The following is a 20,583-nucleotide window of genomic DNA, read 5'->3' on the forward strand; positions in this document are numbered from 1 at the left end:
ACTGTCGATTGCTTTGCATATACTAAAAAACTAAACACACAGTGACATCTGTTTGAATAATAATTATGAAATACTAAGCCACAAATTATCGATATTACAGCGATTTTGGTAAGAGCTTCTCTCTACATTCGACGTGTCTGTAGCCTGTCAGATACTGCCATAGTAATATCGTGAGGTATAGAAAAGGTCAACACCGGATCTGCAGTGGGTACCTACTAAGAGTTAATATTGAATTTGTTAGAAATGTAGGTAATATCTTCTCAGTTGTAAGGACCATGGTCTATTCTACTCACAATTATCTCCGATCGTTCCCGGACTGATTTCTGACGTCAATGAAGCTCCTGTCACATTCTTCATTTAATCAATTCACCATACGGGTATTCTCCTTCTCTCTTCCTTGCTCTGCATCAATCACCCATTAAAAAAACGACATATCGTGAATTTTCCAAACTTGAGATTTAATCCTCGATCATCAGCTCCTCAATTTTCAAGAACTGCCTGTTGTACCACAAACACAGGTATATGCGAATTTGTTATATCGCTTTTAATATTTTTTTGTCCTGCACTTATTTTGTGACATGGCCACGTGCCAGCAATCCTCATGAGTGGAATCACGATCAGATTATTAGAGTTATTGACAAATTTTACATAATGCAGACCAAAGAATTTGGACTATAAATAGAAGTCTTGTACGTTATTTCTGTTATGACATTTGAAATTAGTTAGCAAACGCATGAAGCATGCGTATTTGGGTAAACTCCACAATTATTAATATTGCTCAGTTGGCATTCCAATTTTCTGACACGCAATGACTGCCATTTTGTTATGTTCATTGTGATCACTTACCTGCAATTATAAACAGTTTTGCACAAATTTTACAGGATTTTTTAACAAAATAATAAGTGTTGCAATACATAATATTAGCTATGTATCTACTCATTGACGGATTGTCTTTTTATACACCCTGAAAATTGGCAAATAATTGTCATAGTGGTAGTGTGACGTTTTCAGCAAATGAATCTGCAATGCAGTCACATGTAGCTAATTTCATATGTGGACCCGTGGTCCTTTTTTTGCTTCGATTTCATACATTTAGGCTATACCTATCCTATATTTTTTAAATATCTTTTTACAGACTTCAATCAGAGTAAAATTGTACATATGTGGATTTTTTTTGGTACAAGGAACAAGATGAACGTATTTTTTTCAGTTGTTGCAGAGTTATATTACTTATAATATTTTATGTATGGCGCTTGGATTAGACAAACCTAGATTAGCTGTTTTTGGTAGAAAAAAAGTGGAACATTGGGATTACAAGGTAAAATAAAAAAAAAACATTTTCATTTAAATATCTGTAAAATAAACTTTTATTTACGAAGGTGACGTTACAGATTAAAAACCCCGCTTAGAGTTAATGTTAATATTAAAAATGGGGTATCGTCAGCACGGAGACAGAAACAGCCCTCGGCGATGCGGAGGGCGATGGAGTGATGGCTGCAGCAGCTGTCGGAAAGAGACGGACAGCGACCGAAGCCGGTGTGTTGCGCGGCCGTGCCGACTACTCGATCACGGTTATCTCTTCCTTGATAAAGAATTCCACCGACTCTTCTTCCACATTCTTCGTATCCGAATCTAATTCATCAGTGTCCACATCTGTTAAGAAAAAAAAATACATAGTTAAATAGTAAACCAAATAATTTGGATGACTTATACATTTTGTCATTTTGTTGTGATTTTATACACAATATTAGTCATGGGACACATCTCAAGAGAAATTAATACATGACACATGGTCAGCTATAGAAATCATACTTGCACCAGTAACTTGCTCAATAATAAGGCAAACATTTATATTGTCCAGTGAATAAGTGGTATCCATCCATCAGTGGCGAAGGGTTACTTTTGGAAAGAGGTAGGCTGTGGAGATCAGAGAAAAAGAGTACACTTGTCAGGTTACTACTTACGGGAAGTACAATATTACTACTGATGAATAGATACACATTAATGACAACGACACACTAATTCGATGAAATTTCAATAGCTCACTGATGACATTGATTCGTCAGTTATAACTGTCATATCAGCAAAAGTATCAAATAATATACTCTTCTAAAAATTGCAGTGTAAATTACTCTTCCTCTTTGTCACCAATCGAGGATCGTAATCACTCTGGTACAGCCTTCTCCAACTTTCCCTATCCTTTGCAAGCGCAAGCCTTGTGGTGGATTGGATGCTGTCACTTTTCAAAGTGTAAATACGATGTCATAGACTGTCACATATATGTCAAACGATCTATGACAGCCTTCAATGTCATAGTTTTTCGGCTCAGTGTAAACACCTCGATAATTTTGTGTGACACTCGTTCCTTGTTACGCCTCTATCATAGATTTTTTTGACATAATATTCGCTTATATGTAAACGGAATGGCATAGATTTGATCATAGACACTAAAACGCTCATGACATATATGTGCCCGATCGTCATAGAGTGTATTTGGTCCTTTATCACTGCCAGCCAATTTTTACTAGGTGGACACTTGTAGGCCAGCTATTTTTGGAATAAAATAAATACCTTAAAAAATATGAAATAGAAACAGAATGATAAATATTTGTGAAAATTTACCAAATCAACATGTTTCTCGAGTTTATCGTGAATTTTACACACTAAAATGATAAATATTGTTTGGAAAATATACACAAATAGTTCATTCAGAAGTTATGACGTTTACAAGAATCCGCGAGTTAACTCGTCCGCACTCCACCTCATAGGTGTTCTCTTTTTACCATGCACACTGCTCAAAACAATTCCGTGTGCAAAAGGCGAAAAGAAGATTGATTTTTGGACAATTTTGTAAGGGAATTCCGATGTTTCTGTATGGAATTTAGTAATTCAGATGCGCTCATTTGACGCATCCTTTTTTTCATTTATGCATATCAATGTAGTTTCATTTTCATTTTTCGATATTTAAAATTTATCGTCCTCTTCCTTTCACTGACAGAATTAACTTTTCAAGGCTTTCTTCACCATAGTTAAAGACTTGTCACAGTACACTTAATTTAAACTCAAATACAACAGAAATAATTTAAAAAAAAAACAGTAATTAACTTCTTCACCGCGGGGCACTTAATTACTATTTAATTACCACATTTAAATAACATGCTAATTATATCGAATGGCCAACTAATGAGGAAACAACAGGTGTGCCGTCAGCGCTGAAAGGATTAAATAAAAACTGTTAAAATATAACTTACAATTCCTAAGCTCCAATCTCCTCGGCTTCTGGTCTTCCCATTCCTTGACCTTGGAAGCTCGGTACTCTTCGTACTTCTTCATGAGCTCGGCCCTCTTGGCCACCAGCTCCTTAGACGCCTTGGTCAGCCGTAACCGATCCTTGGACTCAAACTGCGCCGAGTACTTCTTCAGGTTCTTTTGGATTTCTTTCTGAAGCTGAGCGGAGAGCAGGGTCGGGGGCCGTGGGCGCCACAGGAACTGCGCAAAGCCTTCCTTGGCAACTCTGTAAACCACATGACAATTTAGTATTATTTTCTGATTTAAGCTTGCCTTTGAAGCATAAAGCCGGATTCATACTAGACTTATATGTCGTGTCGTGATGGGCTCTGACTTTACTGCTAGCGTGCACATCTATGTGTTGTGATGCCTACTGATCCTATTTTGAATCATTACAGTCATAGCTTTCGGTACGATAGGACGAACAAAATGTTAGATTCCGATTCAGACAGTGACTTTGAAGAAGACCTCGCATTTCTTCTGTTAGCTTAACTTATGGGGGGAAAAAAGAAGAAAAGAAGACTTTGGGTTCATCGCATAAACAAACTAAGAGGGAATAAAGGAAAATTCCACTGTCTTGTGAAAGAACGAGGACGATGAAGAAATCCATTCGTCAGACTCCCAGGCAGCACTTCTCACACATTGGTCTTTATATGTTTGTGTTCCTTACGAATTTGAATCAATTCGATAAGTTCGTCCTCTGCAGGAGTATGCCGTAATTAACGGCGTTCACACTAGAGTGTCGCATCAGAGCGGTGGTGGGAGCACAGATGCGAGTCTAGCAATTTACGTCACGACAGAGGGCATCAGAATAGTATGCACGCCTTCATACAAAATATAGGCTTCCGATGTGCTTCTGATGCATCACGACATGACACGTCATGAATCCAGCTTACGGCAAACACCCTTGATACGCCTATGTCACAAACCCTGTCAAAAATGGGTTGAATATGCCAAATCAACTATAATGCAATTATGCCTTAGTAAATTTAGTGGTACATATATCGAAAAAAGCTTTCGGAGCTCTTTCTCAAAATTTCTCGTGAATACGAGATTGGTAAAAGGGCTGCTCGAGAATTAAATATTCTTTGAATTAAGGAATTCTCGAGAATCAAAGAAAATTGAGTAATCACTAGTGTGAGACATACCAAGTTAAATAAAGTGGGGATAATTTCAAGCAGAGCTATTCTAACTATCTAGTGAAACACTGTAATATATTTCTGTTATTTTCTTGATCTGATAACTTTAGGATTAATTCAGTATACAAGGCTATCTACATTGCAAGATAACAAACAATTAATACCTGTTGAACAGACATTTTTTTGACATTTGCTTAACCTAAAAAAAGATGTCGTCGAACTGAAACTATATATACACTATATTATCAAGGTAAGTAATTATTGTTGTATTACATAATATGGCATTTATAATATATATTACATTGTACAAAGGTACATTACATTGTTAATTTGTTAAACATTTCGCAAAATGAATGACATATTATGACAGTTTGCGGGTGTGTAATACGACAACTGTTGCTTGACACGCGGAGATTTATTTGCGGATTATTTGATAGCTGTTTCAACAACCCTATTGTAGTTTTCATGTTACACTACTAAAATATTATTTTTGTTTTATATAAGATTTACTTACCGTCGCAGAATCTTTCCTTGGAAGGACCACATGAAATAGCCGCAGTCCATTTTGCATTTCAGCGATGAGACTCCTGTCACAACATACCGTCCAGTCGGATCCCATTCAATACCAGACATCTAAAGACAACAAATTCAACTATTGTAATAAACATGACCAAATGAAAATAAATAAAATATACATGATTTTTAAAAACTTCAAAATACCTACGTTAGAATTTTTGATTTCAGTGGATTTGAACTCACATTCCCTATTTTCTGGATAATAGCTCTTATCCATTAAACTACCAATCTAACTGCCATTCTTGCAAGTAATTGCTAATAACTACACTAGTGTGAAATCTTTACGGTGATAGGCGGCGGCTTGGAGAACTAGATCCCCTCCTCTCGCGTTTCATTACTTACAATACTTCGAAATCGAAAACCATAGACAAGATACAACACGAGCGCCGCCGCCAGGTCTCACGTTAAAGATTTCGCAGTCTACCTGATACAAAAAGTTGATGATTTGTAGTTGTGTCAAGTTTGCATACTTTTTCATTTGCCATCTCTGCCCAATGGACCCACCTTTTGAGTGTCACAAAGATGAGCTAGGTTTACATTTCATGGTAAAAAAAGTCAAAGGAATTTTGCTACCAACCTGATAATGATCACCGGTGTTCATGACAGTAAAATCATACGTGTCCAAAAACTCCAAGGCGCCACCGGTGACACCCAGATTGGCCAACACGATAAACTGTCCAGAAGGTGCCCAGAAGAGATGATTGTACGGTTTCTTCTCAAACTTCTTGAGCAGCGACGGCGCCTGTCCGGCGTTCACACCATAGAAACTAATACAAATATTCGCCATGTCCCCGTGAATGATGGAGAACTTGGAACCGACCGGCTCCCAAGCGAAAGCGTGGATGGGTTCCTTGATCTCCACGGAATCCACCGGGATCTCTTTCTCTCTCATGTGGAATATTTCGAAGTTGTAGTACATCCCAGAGTATTTGACATCGGATCTGTCCTTTCGGCTCTTGGAGTAACGGTCGACCTTCACGCACAGATAATCGCCGCTCTTCTGCCAGTGGATCTTGCAATCGGCCACGTTGAACAAATTCTTGGATCGGATCTCGAAACGGCTGGGGATTTCCAGAAGGGTCACCCTAGCCGGTACGTCCTTGTCTTCAGACACCCAGTAGGCCAGAATGTTATCGGTCGGAGACCAGCTAAAGTCCCTGTAATAGCGAAAATCAACATGAGCATATTATGCAAGAATTCGTTTTGAATAACTGACTCAAGCTAAGAGATTCGAATTCGATCCATTCCTATCGATAGTGTGATTATTGCTATAGTTGCTGTCGCCAACTGTACTTACATCAAAAATTTTCAACAATTTCTACATGAAATTATCAAACATAGTTTAAAATAATATATTATCATTAATTTAATAATTCAGATTGGCGACTAAGCATCCAACTTGTAGACTTTAAAACAAATACAACTCGACTTAATGATATTCGCAACTAAGCTTATTTTTGAACTAAAATATCATCTAATTCAGCGGTGAATCCTTTTCCATGCATAAATAGGTATGTGAACTGCTCCTAACAAATTTAACGTCACTTAAACTCATTTAATTGTCAATTATTCCAATCTAACGCAGCTAGTTACCTAATTCCAGGAACCTTGATGGACTTCTTTTCCAACAATCCAAAGCTGGGGGTAGCGTAGACTGACAGCAAGTCGGGTCCCATCCAGGCGAAGAACTTGTCGTCCTTACTCCATCGGAAGATGGGCCATATCGTATAGTCTTCGGGGGGAGGGAAACTACGCTTCTCTTGACCGGTCCTATAATAAAAACAAAGTGTGCTAATTATTGTCAGTCAGTAGCGGATGAAGTCCTTGCTGAAGAGAAACAACAATTCATGACCAATAAAGAGTGGTAATTTGGACAAATGTAAGTTTTTTCAGGGTTTATCTTGATAATATTTGTTTGGATTTAACAATCTATGGTGTTTGATTGATTAAGTGTAATTGTGTTGAAATGCTTGCAGTTTAGACAGATTTCGGCAAAAATAATTAACGTATAATGTGAAATGAATCACAGCTAATTGAATCAATACGTAGTCCATGAGTCCTTTTTTACATTAATATATTTTGGCACCAAACGTCGACGTTTTCAACACCTTGTTTAATTTTAATCTTGAAACATTACCTGATATCCCAGATGATGAGTTTTTTCTCGTCAGGTTTATCATTGTTGGGACAGAATGTGACGAGGTAGTTTTCGCAGGGGGAGAAGCTGATGAAGCGCGCGTACGGATGACTGAACTTCTGGAACTGGGAGAACTTGGGGCCGGCCCATAGGGCGACTCCTCGCCAGTGGAAGGTGGCCAGGTACGTTCCCAGCGGAGACCATGTGGCGTACGTCTCTGACCATTCCTGAAAAAAGGCAGGCAAATGAAAATTACAACGTCACCATTAAAATGTTTAGGTGATGTCATTTATAAGTGAAAATACTGGGGTTCGGGCAAGTCACTTTAACCGCTGCTATAATGTTTTTCTCCTGGCTAGAAATGCTACCATTTGTAATAATTATTAGTGTTGATATGGTAATATTTTTAAACACCCTACCTTTCTTATTGATCTTGTAAGTACTCTAAAAGTTAACACAGCCAAGAGAGGGGCTGTTAAAACCAATGGTGCCCAACCTTTAGTCTATCTCGAGCAAAATAAGAATTTTAAAATTTTAGGCGAGCCACACATGGGACGATGACCTTTTTTTGAAAAAATCAGCACAATAGGTAAAAGAAAACACAATAATATTACACTACCACTGTTTATTACAATTGTGCATTGCAAGTATAATTTTAATAGCATGTGTATTGAATGCTGAAAAAAAATGCAGTCTACCTTTTACATGCCTCACGATATTACTATGGCAGTATCTGACAAGCCGCAGATTTCTAACGACACACGTTGAATGTAGAGCGAAGCTTTTCTAAAATCACTGTAATACCGATAACTTGTAGCTTAGTATTTCATAATTATTCAAACAGATGTCACTGTACGTTTAATTTTTTAGATTATGCAAATCAATCGACAGTGGCTAATAATTTGAGTTTAAAGTCGGACGAGATAACTGACGAAATTTGTAACTCGCTGACGGCATAGGAACCAGTTAAGTCATTTTTCGACAAAAGTAGAGTTAGCAAATTCACAAATTAAGATATCATACATAATTTATATAGTATTTCTGGCGTCCGTTGAGAATCACCAACTATTTGTTTTTTAGTTTTCCTTACTACACATAGAAATGGAGGGGAAAATTTATACAATTGCAAAGGGTTTCAAACTCACGGGTCTGTCCTGAAGAATGACAGGCTCCGGTTGCGAGTTCTGCCAGATTTGAAGAGACACTCCGGTGCCGATCCCGACGCAGAACTGGTCGTACGCATCGGGCTCCATTAAATAATACTGCAGGTCAGTCTGGACATTGAAAGGCTGGGGCGCCGGCGGCTCCCATTCTTTCGGAATAGCAGAATATCTAAAACGAAAGAAGTTTATAATCAGTTCCGTTAATCATTGAATTTCACATTAAAAAATCAAGAAGTTATAACTATACAGACATAAGAACATTTTTGTTTTTAACCACGTCTTGATAATAATTCCAAAACACTGTGTGATAGAATTAATAGCCAAAGATAGACAAAATAGCGGCCGGTTCAGACGTTTTATTATAATACATGTAACACAGGTACTACATATCAGTGGCGAGGGGTGGAGGTAGGCTGTTAAGATTCAACATAAATAGTACACACTAAACTTTGTCAGTCATACATACTTGTTTTCATTGAACGAAGAATACAATTAGCAGATGGTGCTGATTAGTTTTTCACATTCAATTAAACCCTGCCTAAAGCAAACTATAATAGTTTTTAGTATGCTATGGGCGATCTGACAAAAATAGTGCACACTTTTTCATTCATACTTATTTGTTTTCGTTGAATTAGGAATACATATTATTACAGATGGTGTTCGCTAGTTTTTTTAAATTTTTCACGGGCCACAGTGAATAAGTGTTTATCATAATAATCATTATAAGTGATAAAAATAAAGATATATTCTAAACGAGACATACATTTTATTATTTTTAAATTAATATGTCAATATATTGGTAATGAAGTACTTGTTATTTTGGGTAGCATCAAATGCCATTTTGGGCCAAGGTTTGTGTATTAATGGTATAATGGCATAATTTTAGATATTTTATAGATTATTGAATATTTTCTGACCATTATCTATCTACTATGGCTTAGATTAGGCAGGGTTTAATTGAATTTTAATCCTTCCCACGCGGACGGTACACCCGTTTGTGCCCTCATTAATTGGCCTTTCGATATAATTAGCGTGTTATTTAAATGCGGTAATTAAATAGTAATTAAACGCAACGTAGTCAACAAGTTAAAAACTAACAAAACAATATTTACACATTGTAATCTTAAATGAAAACAAATATGTTTGACTGTCAAAGTTTAGTGTGCACTACATATTTATATTGGATCTTAACAGCCTACCTTTACCGAGTAAATATTCTATATACATGATAATCTCGGTGTGGCTCTGACAAAATCTCAGTACGATAGTATGAACTTATCACTGCATACCGACTGTTTAATCTGCAAACCAGCCAACTGCACTGTTGACCGAAAATGAGATTTTGATGGAATTTTGTTATAAAGCATGTTTTCTATGTTCACACAAAATTTCAAACTCCTAAACCTATAAATAAATGCGTTATCGTTCTTCAAACAAAACAGCCAACTGAAGGAGCCAAATTTCCAATGTCGTAAATGGAACAACTCCGTTCTTTATATAAAATTTCTTTATACAATAAAAAGGAAGCTGAAATAGTGTATTAATTCATAGTACTACTTATTTGTTACAATAGATTGTTAAATTCCGTTTGATAGTTAAAATTATTATGTTTTTTCTCCTTCCTGAACAATTTGCCCAAATGGAGTTGGCCGGTTTGCAGATTAAGCAGTCAATATGCAAAGTGAAATGACTTGTAATTAAATGAATCATTAGCCTTAGTAAGTTTTTTCATAATAATAGCCTATACCAGCGGTTCTCTTTTGTTGTGATTGAAAAAATTTAAGCTAAATTTTATTTACTAAAAAATTGGAACAATTTATTTATAGACATGTCCATTTAATAAAAGACATTTGAACATTTTAGTAAATATCTATTTATTTAAAAATAATGCAAATGGAAATTCCTCAATACTCCTTTTTTCCAATGCGAGCCGCATGGCTGCTTTTACGTTTACATCTGTCAACTGGCTTTGATATTTGTTTTTATGAAGTGCATTACACTGAATGATCTTTCACAGTAAACAGTAGTAGGAAAAAAGGACAATATTAATAAAGCAATTGTTGACAAATCTATGCATTGAGCTTCTCAGAAACGGACTATTTCACACATGATCCCATCACAAAAACACATTATGGATCATTTGAGCGTAAGTCATGTGTATTCAACCAATTTTATAAATAATTTTTTGAAATATTATTCTGTAAAGCGTTGGTGGCCGCACATGAGAACCACTGGTCTATACCTAATCAGTCTTCATCGATGTCTTGCATTAGAGTTTAGCCCTAGCACCGATATAGTAGCAGAGAATTCGTTTTCAAAATCTTAATTCTCGAATTTGAATCCCACAGCAGGATCAAATCAATGTAAGGACGCAACAAATTAAACGAATGGCTGATGGCCTTTTCTTGTTAAACAAATTTATTTATAAACATTCAATTCTTGGGAGAAAAATAATATTGTAGTTCTCGACACACAAAATGCAAGAAAAAACTGGTTTTGATATTTAAATAAAACATGTCAAACTGCTTTATTAAAATTACATAAGTTTCTATAATAATGACCTACTGTCAGGAGACAGTACATAGTTTGAAATATGAATCCAGGCGTCAGTTAGAAAACAGCAATAATGAAAAGCTTACTTTCCTCAAAGTTTCTAGGTCAATGGTCAATGACTTTTAATAAAAATTGATTTAATAATTTAGCATCACATGAATTAATATTATATTGTTACCAGAATATGAAGCCAATTTAGGAATGCAATATTTTTATTTAAAGGTAACACAGGTACAAATAAGACATGTGGGCACTGAGAGAGTGAACGTGATGCGATTGACTTGATGTATGTTGCAGTCGAGAAAACAGAAACAATAATCATATTAGCCCTGCCTACTTTCTGCGCACGGGAAGAAATCATACATGTGCATATTCATTCTTTTTACTGCCGGTAGGTGTATGTATGGCGGTACCTTGCATGCCGCGAATTTTATTGCAAAAATAAAAAAAATTAAAATCAATTTACATTTCAAGTGGTAAAAACGAATTCTGTTTCAATTCTGAGTATGTGACAATATTCCCAATATATGTCGTTGTGTGTTCAACATATTTGTATGGTTAAAATAATTGATTTACGTTAAACGTTTACGTAAAATCCCGATTAAAGCGGGACGTCCAAAGATGTCATTTTTGTATGAGCGTCGTTCCGTTCACGGAAAAGTTCGCGTCTTAAGAGGTCATTGGCTGCCATCCGGTTAAATGGTGCCACTATAGATGAATATTAATGGCATATCAACATTTTACAAGAATAAACAAGTTTAAATCTATACCACGTCCAATATCATACCTATTTGCAAAAAAAACAAGGATCATTTTTGATGAAGTGTTCAATATGTTTAGTTCTATATACCAAAATGGTTCAACTGATACGTACTTCAGGTACACATAAGGTGGAGGTAGGGTGGATCCACCATAGATAGTACAGACTAAACTTTGTCAGTTTTAAGTATTTGTTTACATTAAACTAAGACTACAAATTTACAGATGGTGTTGTTTGGTTTTTAAAATTCTGTCTATAAAATATTTAAAATTATGCCATTAAATCATACATCATTTTGTAGATAGATTTTAATAGATAGAATAATATTATTTACTATTATTGTTTGGTTTAGGCAGGGTTTAATGTAATATAAAAAACTAACCAACAACATGTGTAATATGTTTTCTTAGTTCAACGAAAACAAATAAGTATGAATGAAAACGTGCAATATATAAACATATTCTATTAAAATGTCAGTGGTAGCAATCGGTGATTGCCAGCTGTTCTGCTAGACCTATCAGTCTGAAGTGATGTCAGACGATATTGTGAAGGTCAGACTCCAGAATAGACTATGCATAATATGCCCCTAATATGTCATATTATGACCCCAAATTTATATTGGCAGTGACAACTTGCAAATCGTAAAACTGACAAATCAGTGAAATGTCAAACTGTCTGAGGTGAATGAAAATCCATCCCGAAGGGAAAACTATGGCGCCGTCTATGCATACTTCACAATTATATTAATATCCAACACCGCCAAGCCGTCTGCAAGACCTAGCGAGACAGACTGGCGACCGCCAGCTGGCTCTGCTAGTGTATAATTTAATACTTGATTTTGATCATAAAAAGTTGCTAGTACAAATTTCTCAAAAAAAAACTATTTATAAGAAATACCTGTCCTAATTTTAAAAATCTTTTGTATTCATGCACTATGATCCGCCGTTTTCACTAATTGTACACATGTCTGGTTTTTGGGGTGGTGGATTACTGAGAGAGTACTGTATGTCCATTTCGCCTGCGATTTGGCCATACTTACAACATCAATGCATTAACAACACAATATCGATTAATCGCAGAACCATGTTATGGCAGATAATTAAGGTTACTAGATATACCTATAAATATTATTTTGTACTCACTTTTTAAAGTCTGTGAAGAGATTAACTAGTAACGTATGGTGTTTATCCAACTTTCCATTATTTGTGACTTTCACCGCTTCATCAGCATGCAGCGGGTGACCGTACTCCAAAAATATATAGCCTACAGTTTCATCTGAACCCGGTTTCGTTGGATAGAAGGCATTCACAATAGTTCCAAACTTCGCAAAGATCTTGTTTATGACAGTTTGAAGCTTAGCCAAGCGGTCTGGGCCAACTTGGGGGAGGCCATCGACAACGATGACGCTTTCCACGCCATCCGTCTCCGTGGGCCTTTGCTCGATCAAATCCTGGAGCAATTCTGTGAAAACAAAAGCATCAAAATTTTAGGTTATGTTTTTTTAATATCTCGAAATATTACTCACGTTTTGACGTTTTTACCGTCTAAATACAACACAAACTATTCAAAGCGTGCATTTATGATAAGATATCTTAAAAATTTACAGTTAACAATGGTACATATAACGTAAATGCGTAGAGATGACTCTCCCATAAATGTCAAATAGTACCGAGTATGGACCGTACCTTCGTCCTCGACATCGTCCACAAATGATTCCGGATCATTAAAATCTGGCTCCTCGTCGTAGTTTACTTCTGCCGGCTCATTTTCGGCGGGCTGGTTGGCTTTATCGTCGCTTTTTTTCTTAGCCATTATGATAAGCAAACGTGGGGAGCCGGAGCACTAGCCATATGTCTACGCGAGAGAAAAATGGAGGACGAAATTGCATCCGTTTAAACGTATGTTCAATAAAGAAACAGAGAAAACGGCTGTCAAAGTTTTTTTTTACTAGAAAAACGTAACAAAACATTGTGTTGGCAATAAATACAAATTCGTTTTATTCTTATAAATTAATTTACAATTAGTTAATAAAATTATCTATTTTTACTTTTTTTATTATTCACTAAGGTTAAATAAAAGAGCCTTAATATAAACTGTCTGCTAGCGTACTCGTAAATAGCGCTGAGGATTCAAAAACTATTTCCATTTAAATGAATTTTAAGTAGCTACCTATTTACAAACAAATATGAAATAATTATACTTTTTGTAAAAAATATTAGTAGTATCATTTTTTTATCGTAAATGTTCATAGCAATTGTGTAATAATTGTAAATGTTGTTTCTATTGTTGGTCACTTTTATCAGTATGCAATACGTTTTTTTTGTTGTAGGATATTTGACAGAAAACTCGTTGTACGTATTTACTATTTTTTTTACCGTAACCACACTAACAATGTTGAACGGATATGGCAATATTATGGAAAATTGCCGCCAAAAATGATCAAAAAATTAAACTGTAATGTGATGGGTCCTACCTATACAAACATTATAAAGTATATTATACGTCTGATACATCGATACAATAGATTTCTAATAATCATATAATATATTAAGTAGGTATTTACTGATAATAATTGTATTATTTATATTTTCATATGAATTATTTGATCATATTACATTAGGTACCTACCTACGTATATTACTGTGCTATCAGGGTCTCAGATGCAGGTTCAGATTTAGCAATTGATGGGCCTTTGTTCAACAATATTATTGTCGACTTATAATTCCGCTTGGAGTCGAAGATCTTCAAACTCCTCTCAAGAGTTGAGAACATTAAAATTTGTATATCACCCGTCATCCTGCTGATTGACTAGTAAATACCTATAGACCCCATAAGGGGGGCCTGACAGAGCTCTAACCTCTGGGGCCGGGGACGCGTTGACACGATCCAAGTTGACTTGGACCGAGCGCACTCGTATGAGACATCTTCATACTAATTTTATTATTCCTATCCAAGCTAGCTTGTATGAATAGGACGTGGTCCAAGTAGCTTGGATAGGAGTAATTTTTATGAAGTTGTCCCGTACGACTTCGCTTGGATGGCGCTCGGTCCAAGTGTACTTGGATTGTACTTGGACCGTGTCAACGCGGCTTTAGGGGGGGCAGCGTGGCGGGTCGACCAGTTATGTGAGATAAACACACTCAACAAATTTGCTTCAATAGTAAAAAAACTCGCCTGCGGCGCTATTTCCCGTCTAGCGTATTATCATTTTAAAATATGTGACCGAGTGATGCATTTTGATATGATATTATGATTGATATCATTTATGATAATTCACGTGTAGAATTTTATTTTATAATTATTTTTAGTGTATTTCCAGACTAAAAAATGACCATTTATCCAATATGGCGAAGGATTGCATGTTACTTGGCTAACACCAAAAGGTATCGCGATCCTTTATATTATGATTTCGAGTGTTAACAGCTCAATAATTTATTTAAAAATACAAAAAAATGATAAACATACACGCATTACCCTTAAGTTTACCTCGCGGAACCCTTGAGTTCCTATCTTGAGTCTGGGGATCCGTGGAATACCATTTGAAACACTGCTGTAGAGTGTAGATTATCGGGATGCCCTTGACCTTAGCGATAGGTAGGGGGGCAAACATCCTGGCCTGGGGGCCCGTTTTAGGGTGTGGGGGGCATAAATATACCAAGCTATGATGGTGTGCAGTCAATTCGTGCATGCATTGCAATAAAAACTAACTTCCTTTTCGTTATTTTTCTCGCTACATACGTAGGCCTCCTAGTGCGCTAAACCCAGTTGGGTCTAATCAGTCTGAAAGCGGCCCTGGTCTGATGAGCCACTGCTCTAGCCCAACCCTTGGACGACCGCGTAACCTAATTAATTATAAATAGTACCTCCCTCTAAAAATCCTTTGTTTTAGTTTTCCTTCTACATAATTTATTTCGACCGACGCCCTAGGGTGGTTTTAATTTGAGATGTTATCGCGTAGATTTGTAGCCATGTTCGTAAATGCGTCGTAAATAAACCAATGTTTCCCCCCAAACGTGGGTCACAATAATTATTTTGATTGCATTTTCACCTCAACGGTGGATCGCCATCACGCAGTATAATATTAAATTTACTTATCTAATATATTTTATGTTGACTGTCATACAGCCACCATAGTGTGCTTGTTAGCGGGTCTAGGACGATTTGGCGCCGGACAACTGGACGCCACGCAATTCAAAATTAAATAGATGTTAGGTTAGGTTAGTACTATTTATATTTAAATTAATATATTATGATTTAATAGTTGGTGATAATTTAAATATACACACGTAAATAATGATTTAATCGTGCATATGTTTAAGTTCCAACGAAAAAAGAGTTTTTTATTTTATATAAAAGCCTTAGGCATGTTAATTCTCAATCCGCAATAAAAAAACATTATGTTAAGAGTTAAATGAATTAAAACTATTAAGTAGTAGATAGAAACTGATTAAAATTCCTCGTCTACGTTCTGTATACGTGTCTACGACAGTGCGGCATCCAATTGTCCCATTCCCTTGTCAGCGCTCGAAATGGAAAAGTTTCGAGAAAGCGCACGACAATTTTCTGAAGATATTAACATACTGTCGAACAAGATCTTCTTGTCAACGTGTTAAAACTGTGAACTAATAAGCCCCTCCTATTTTTAACCGCACTTCAACTGAAACGACTTTTGGTTATCGACGAGATGTCCACGTGTTAAAACTGTGAACTATTTAGTTAATCGCACTTCGACTCCATCGACTACCACTTATTGCTTAGATTCGGACAGTAGTTAGGAAATTTTATTTGTATTTTATAAAAAAAAGTGTGTTAGATTTCTTGTTAAATGACATATCTAGCTCAGATGTTCAAATTATTTTTTCAACGAGACGGAGCGATAATTTTACCGATTTCACGAACCGGAACGGTGCTCTGGTGCGCTCCAGTCCATTTCGAGCTCTGGTGCTTATGTGATAAGATAAGAGATTGTACGATGTTCATCTACAAGCCATTCTATCAATCAATGTAAGGGTAAAAAACTGGCAAAGAAAGTGAGTCATTTGTGCACACTGAGTAAAAAAGTAGTAGTACTAGGGCTGCTCCATGGAGGTATTAAATAGAGCGTTGGAGCGGAGCACGGAGCAGTGGTGCTTTGGGGTTATACCTGGAGCAGAAGCGCATTTTACCTTCCCATTCCACTTAAGATATTCTTAATTTTTCGATTACTAAAAAAACAGTGGCGAGTTTAGTGTCGTAGAGGCCCGATGCACTGACTGATACGATTAAAAAATGGCACTCGAATTTTAATTTACAATAAATCCATCCGTTTGAACGATTGTATTATCTTTATTTTGTATTATTCATACAAACATGATTTAGTCGCATTTAAAATTCAATTTATTCGCGAAACCAGACTTCTCCTCCAGAAAAAAACACGTCTATGGAATCTACTACCAAAGATGTAGGGGTGTAATATTTGCGATTTTCACCTTATTTTAATGTCTTTCTTTTTTTAACCCACTACCACGGGACGTCACCAGGGAACTCAGAAATAATGGAAACTGAAATACCTAACGGGTGTGGAGTAACAGGCAACCGATCTTGAGTGTGGAAGAATATGGGATAAACTAAAACATGTGTAACTAATACGCTTATCCTTAGGTCTGACAACTGATTTCGGTTTATGCATTGACGCTCATTCGATATTGGTATATTTGTTTTATTGTTTGTTGGTGTATAGGTACAACACATACAATATGCACGTCTATAATGTGTGGTACATTTTCGTAGGACACTCACACATTCAAACACCTGCGTCAAAATATAGCGTATTGGGGAATAGCCTATCGGAATTCTATGCTCCGCTCCGGGACTTAATACTTGCTCCGGCTCCGCTCCAGGGTCTGCTCCGCTCCGGATAAAAAGTTTTAATAAGTATTATATGTATACAAATGTTAAAAAAAATTTAAAAATTTAAATAATCGACATTTTCATTATAAATTCAATTAAACCAACCGACAGCAAATCGTCTCTCATTATTTGGCTCTTCTGTCAAAAAGTGAGGTTATTTATCACTCGGCAGTGTTGCCATATTTCAAATAATTCCAGTGTTGCAAAGTGTCAAAATATACTATTTTCATTGGATTTTAGGACGAAAATTTAATAATAAAAAAAACATGCGGACCAGTGGAGCACTACACATTTTCAGTGCTCCGGCTCCGCTCCTGCTCCGAGCTCCGCTCCAATACTCTGGTTCCGTGGACTTGGTATAATTTAACATAATATTATATTACTGGTTTTGATGCCCGGATGCCCCAGTGGGAAGTATATAAAATTTAAAATCTTATAACTCTCATAATAGGTAATTAAATAATTTGTAGGTAAATTAAATACCTACCTATAGATTGTTCATAAATCGCTTTTGGCGGAAATACCTATGTGTCATCTAGTTTAAATTTAATATTCCATGTATATGGTCCGTTCGTTCCAATTATTGGCTCGTTGACAGCTTTTGTTCGAGTAATGAGCCTTTCGATACAATTTATTTACCACAAATTATGACGAAAATGGCTCTTTGGCGTGTCGACGATAAATCTATTTCAAACACCCCGTCGGAAAAACTAACAAACTATCGACATTGTGATCACGAAACGACCATAATATATACCTCTATCTACATGTCACCTAATTTAAAACTCTTTTAGTGTTTTGGTTCGATTTACTATTCATATTTATTTTGATTGATCTGTATTGATAAAAAAATTGCAGCATTGCAGTGGAGTATTATACGAGTCTTCACAAAATGAAGGTTACAATGTTCAGGTGTTTTTACGAGAAATGTTTGTCAGCTATTCCTCTTACACATTGAGTATGTACAGACCTACAAACTTATCTGAAGAATGGGATAGGAGAGCCACTGTCGAAAACTACCAGTGACGTTCCTAGACAAAATGCCGCCTCTAGGCAGTGCCAAAATACCGCCACATTTTTATACAGTACTTTATATCATCCTTTCATGACTCAAATATCTAAGAAATGTGTTGTATGGATACATTGCTAACAATATATGTAATACTAAATCTAATTTAAATGCCATATCTGCTTCAATAGACAATATTGCGAGCCTACGGCTTCAGATAGGTACATTTAAAAATACACCTGTCAACTTCATAAACTCGCGAGTGGCATATTTGGATAAATTTTAAATTAAGTATGCATGCGTTATTGCTGTTCACGACGAACGTGACGTGCAAGGACAGAGGAAGTAAACTAGACATCGCGAACCCGATAAAAAATTAAGTCCTGTTAAAACTTTTATAGTACCTACACTTTGTTTCCAACCAGTGAGGTTAATTTTTTAATGGAAAGATATTTCCGTTATTATGAAGTTTATGTAGATTTTTCTATACCTAATGATTCTCCTCGATTTGCTGCCCTTTGGGCAACTGCCGCCCCCAAGCGACGCTCAATCTGCCTACCCCCACGGGACGTCACTGAAAACTACCCAATCAAGACTCGTAACTGGACAAAATCTGACATTCTAATGAAATTTTCAAAATGGCGTCCTATGTTAGTTCGTAGTTCCATTTTTGGCCATTCTACAGATAAGTTTGTAGGTCTGTATATTATGATCTAAATCAAACACATAAAAAAACAACAAAACAAAATCTATCTCTACGAGTACTATATTCCAGTGGCGATGGTACCGTAAGCTGTTAATATCCGACACAAATAGTGCACACTAAACTTTGTCAGTTTCATTGAACTAAGAATACAATGTGTAGATTTTGTTTGTTATTTTTTAAATTCAATCAAACCCTGCCCAATCCAAACCATAACAAACAAAAAATAATCATTTATCTATAAAATATCTAAAATTATACCATTAAACTATATATCAGTAATTTTAGATTCTTCATAGATAGAAGAATATTTTTATCGACTATGGCTTAATATAGGCAGGGTTTAATGGATTTTAAAAAAAACTAACCAACACAATCTGTAATAATAATAAAAACAAATAAGTATGGCTGAAAAATTATGCACATCTTTGTCGGATCGCCCATAGCATACCTAAACTATTGTGATTTGGTTTAGACAGGGTTTAATTGAAAAAAAAACTAGCCAACACTCTATGCACATTGTAATCACAGCACACGTTCAATGAAAACAAATAACTAAGACTGACAAAGTTTAGTGTGAACTATTATTTATATAGAATTTGACCAGCCTACCTCTACCCCACGCCACTGCTATATACGAAGCCTAATTATAAAGTGAACATGTAAAAATGATAACTAAAGCCTCAATTACATTGAGCTTCTTTACGAGCTGTTTATTGGCGAATATAAAAGCGGGCGATTCAGCTACTGCGATTTGATGATTACACACAAAACTTTCCATTCGCTGAGAAGCCACAAGCTAGCCACTATTTTGACAGAACATAGTTCGTTTTTTTACCGGGAGGTTGGTGCTGCGCTCTACTGCGCAGACGCAGTAGGCCCACACGCCGGCGTGTAGCGTGTAAAGTTGACCGGCTTTCAACTTTTCTCGGTAGAGTGTTTACAACCTGCTTATTAGATGATTACACTGGGTGACTTTACAGGCAGATTGTAAATTCGCCAATAAACAGCTCGTAAAGAAGCTTAATGTAATTGACGCTTAAGACTAATTAATAAATAAGCTGCAGATTCGTTTCGAATTTAAGATTTATTTATGGCATTCATCGCACATTTATCACTCGCATATTGATAAGTATATTCCACTTACTTGAGATGAGTTTAGGTGGATGTTGTATTATATAGGGTCTATGTAGCTCACTCAGTGGCTAATAATGTGTACTTTTTTTTTATTTTTTACTCTTATTTACCCTATCACTTACCTAACAGAACACGGGCGGTAGGATCTAGGCGGCGGCAGAAGTCAGAAAAAAAAACATTTTTAAAAGTGTTACTAAAAAATATTTTTTTGTTCTATTACTATATAAAG

The 20,583-nt window shown here is 36.0% G+C and overlaps 1 protein-coding gene across 1 annotated transcript; it reads right to left on the reverse strand.

The window, feature by feature from the left end:
- Positions 1-1,337: 1,337 nt before the first annotated feature.
- Positions 1,338-13,478, reverse strand: eIF3b (eukaryotic translation initiation factor 3 subunit b). Its single transcript, XM_085949479.1, has 9 exons — positions 13,302-13,478; positions 12,759-13,077; positions 8,286-8,472; positions 7,141-7,367; positions 6,597-6,773; positions 5,581-6,160; positions 4,942-5,060; positions 3,252-3,514; positions 1,338-1,653 (listed from the first exon to the last, which is right to left on the reverse strand). Exons 1-9 carry the CDS (start codon positions 13,426-13,428, stop codon positions 1,559-1,561), a joined length of 2,094 nt encoding a protein of 697 aa, XP_085805605.1. The 5' UTR covers positions 13,429-13,478; the 3' UTR covers positions 1,338-1,558.
- Between the last annotated feature and the right edge of the window lie 7,105 nt (positions 13,479-20,583).

Source organism: Rhyacophila brunnea, unplaced genomic scaffold (assembly GCF_057557595.1).
Source record: "Rhyacophila brunnea isolate RB1 unplaced genomic scaffold, BYU_Rbru_1.0 scaffold_22, whole genome shotgun sequence".
Classification (NCBI taxonomy): domain Eukaryota; kingdom Metazoa; phylum Arthropoda; class Insecta; order Trichoptera; family Rhyacophilidae; genus Rhyacophila; species Rhyacophila brunnea.

Coding starts and splice junctions, on each gene's coding strand:
- eIF3b (XM_085949479.1), bottom strand. CDS start 13,428: ATGGCTAAGAAAAAAAGCGACGATAAAGCCAACCAGCCCGCCGAAAAT. Junction 7,368..8,285: donor TCATTCTTCAGGACAGACCC/GTGAGTTTGAAA, acceptor GCCTTTTTTCAG/GAATGGTCAGAGACGTACGC. Junction 3,515..4,941: donor CAAGGAAAGATTCTGCGACG/GTAAGTAAATCT, acceptor TGTGGTTTACAG/AGTTGCCAAGGAAGGCTTTG.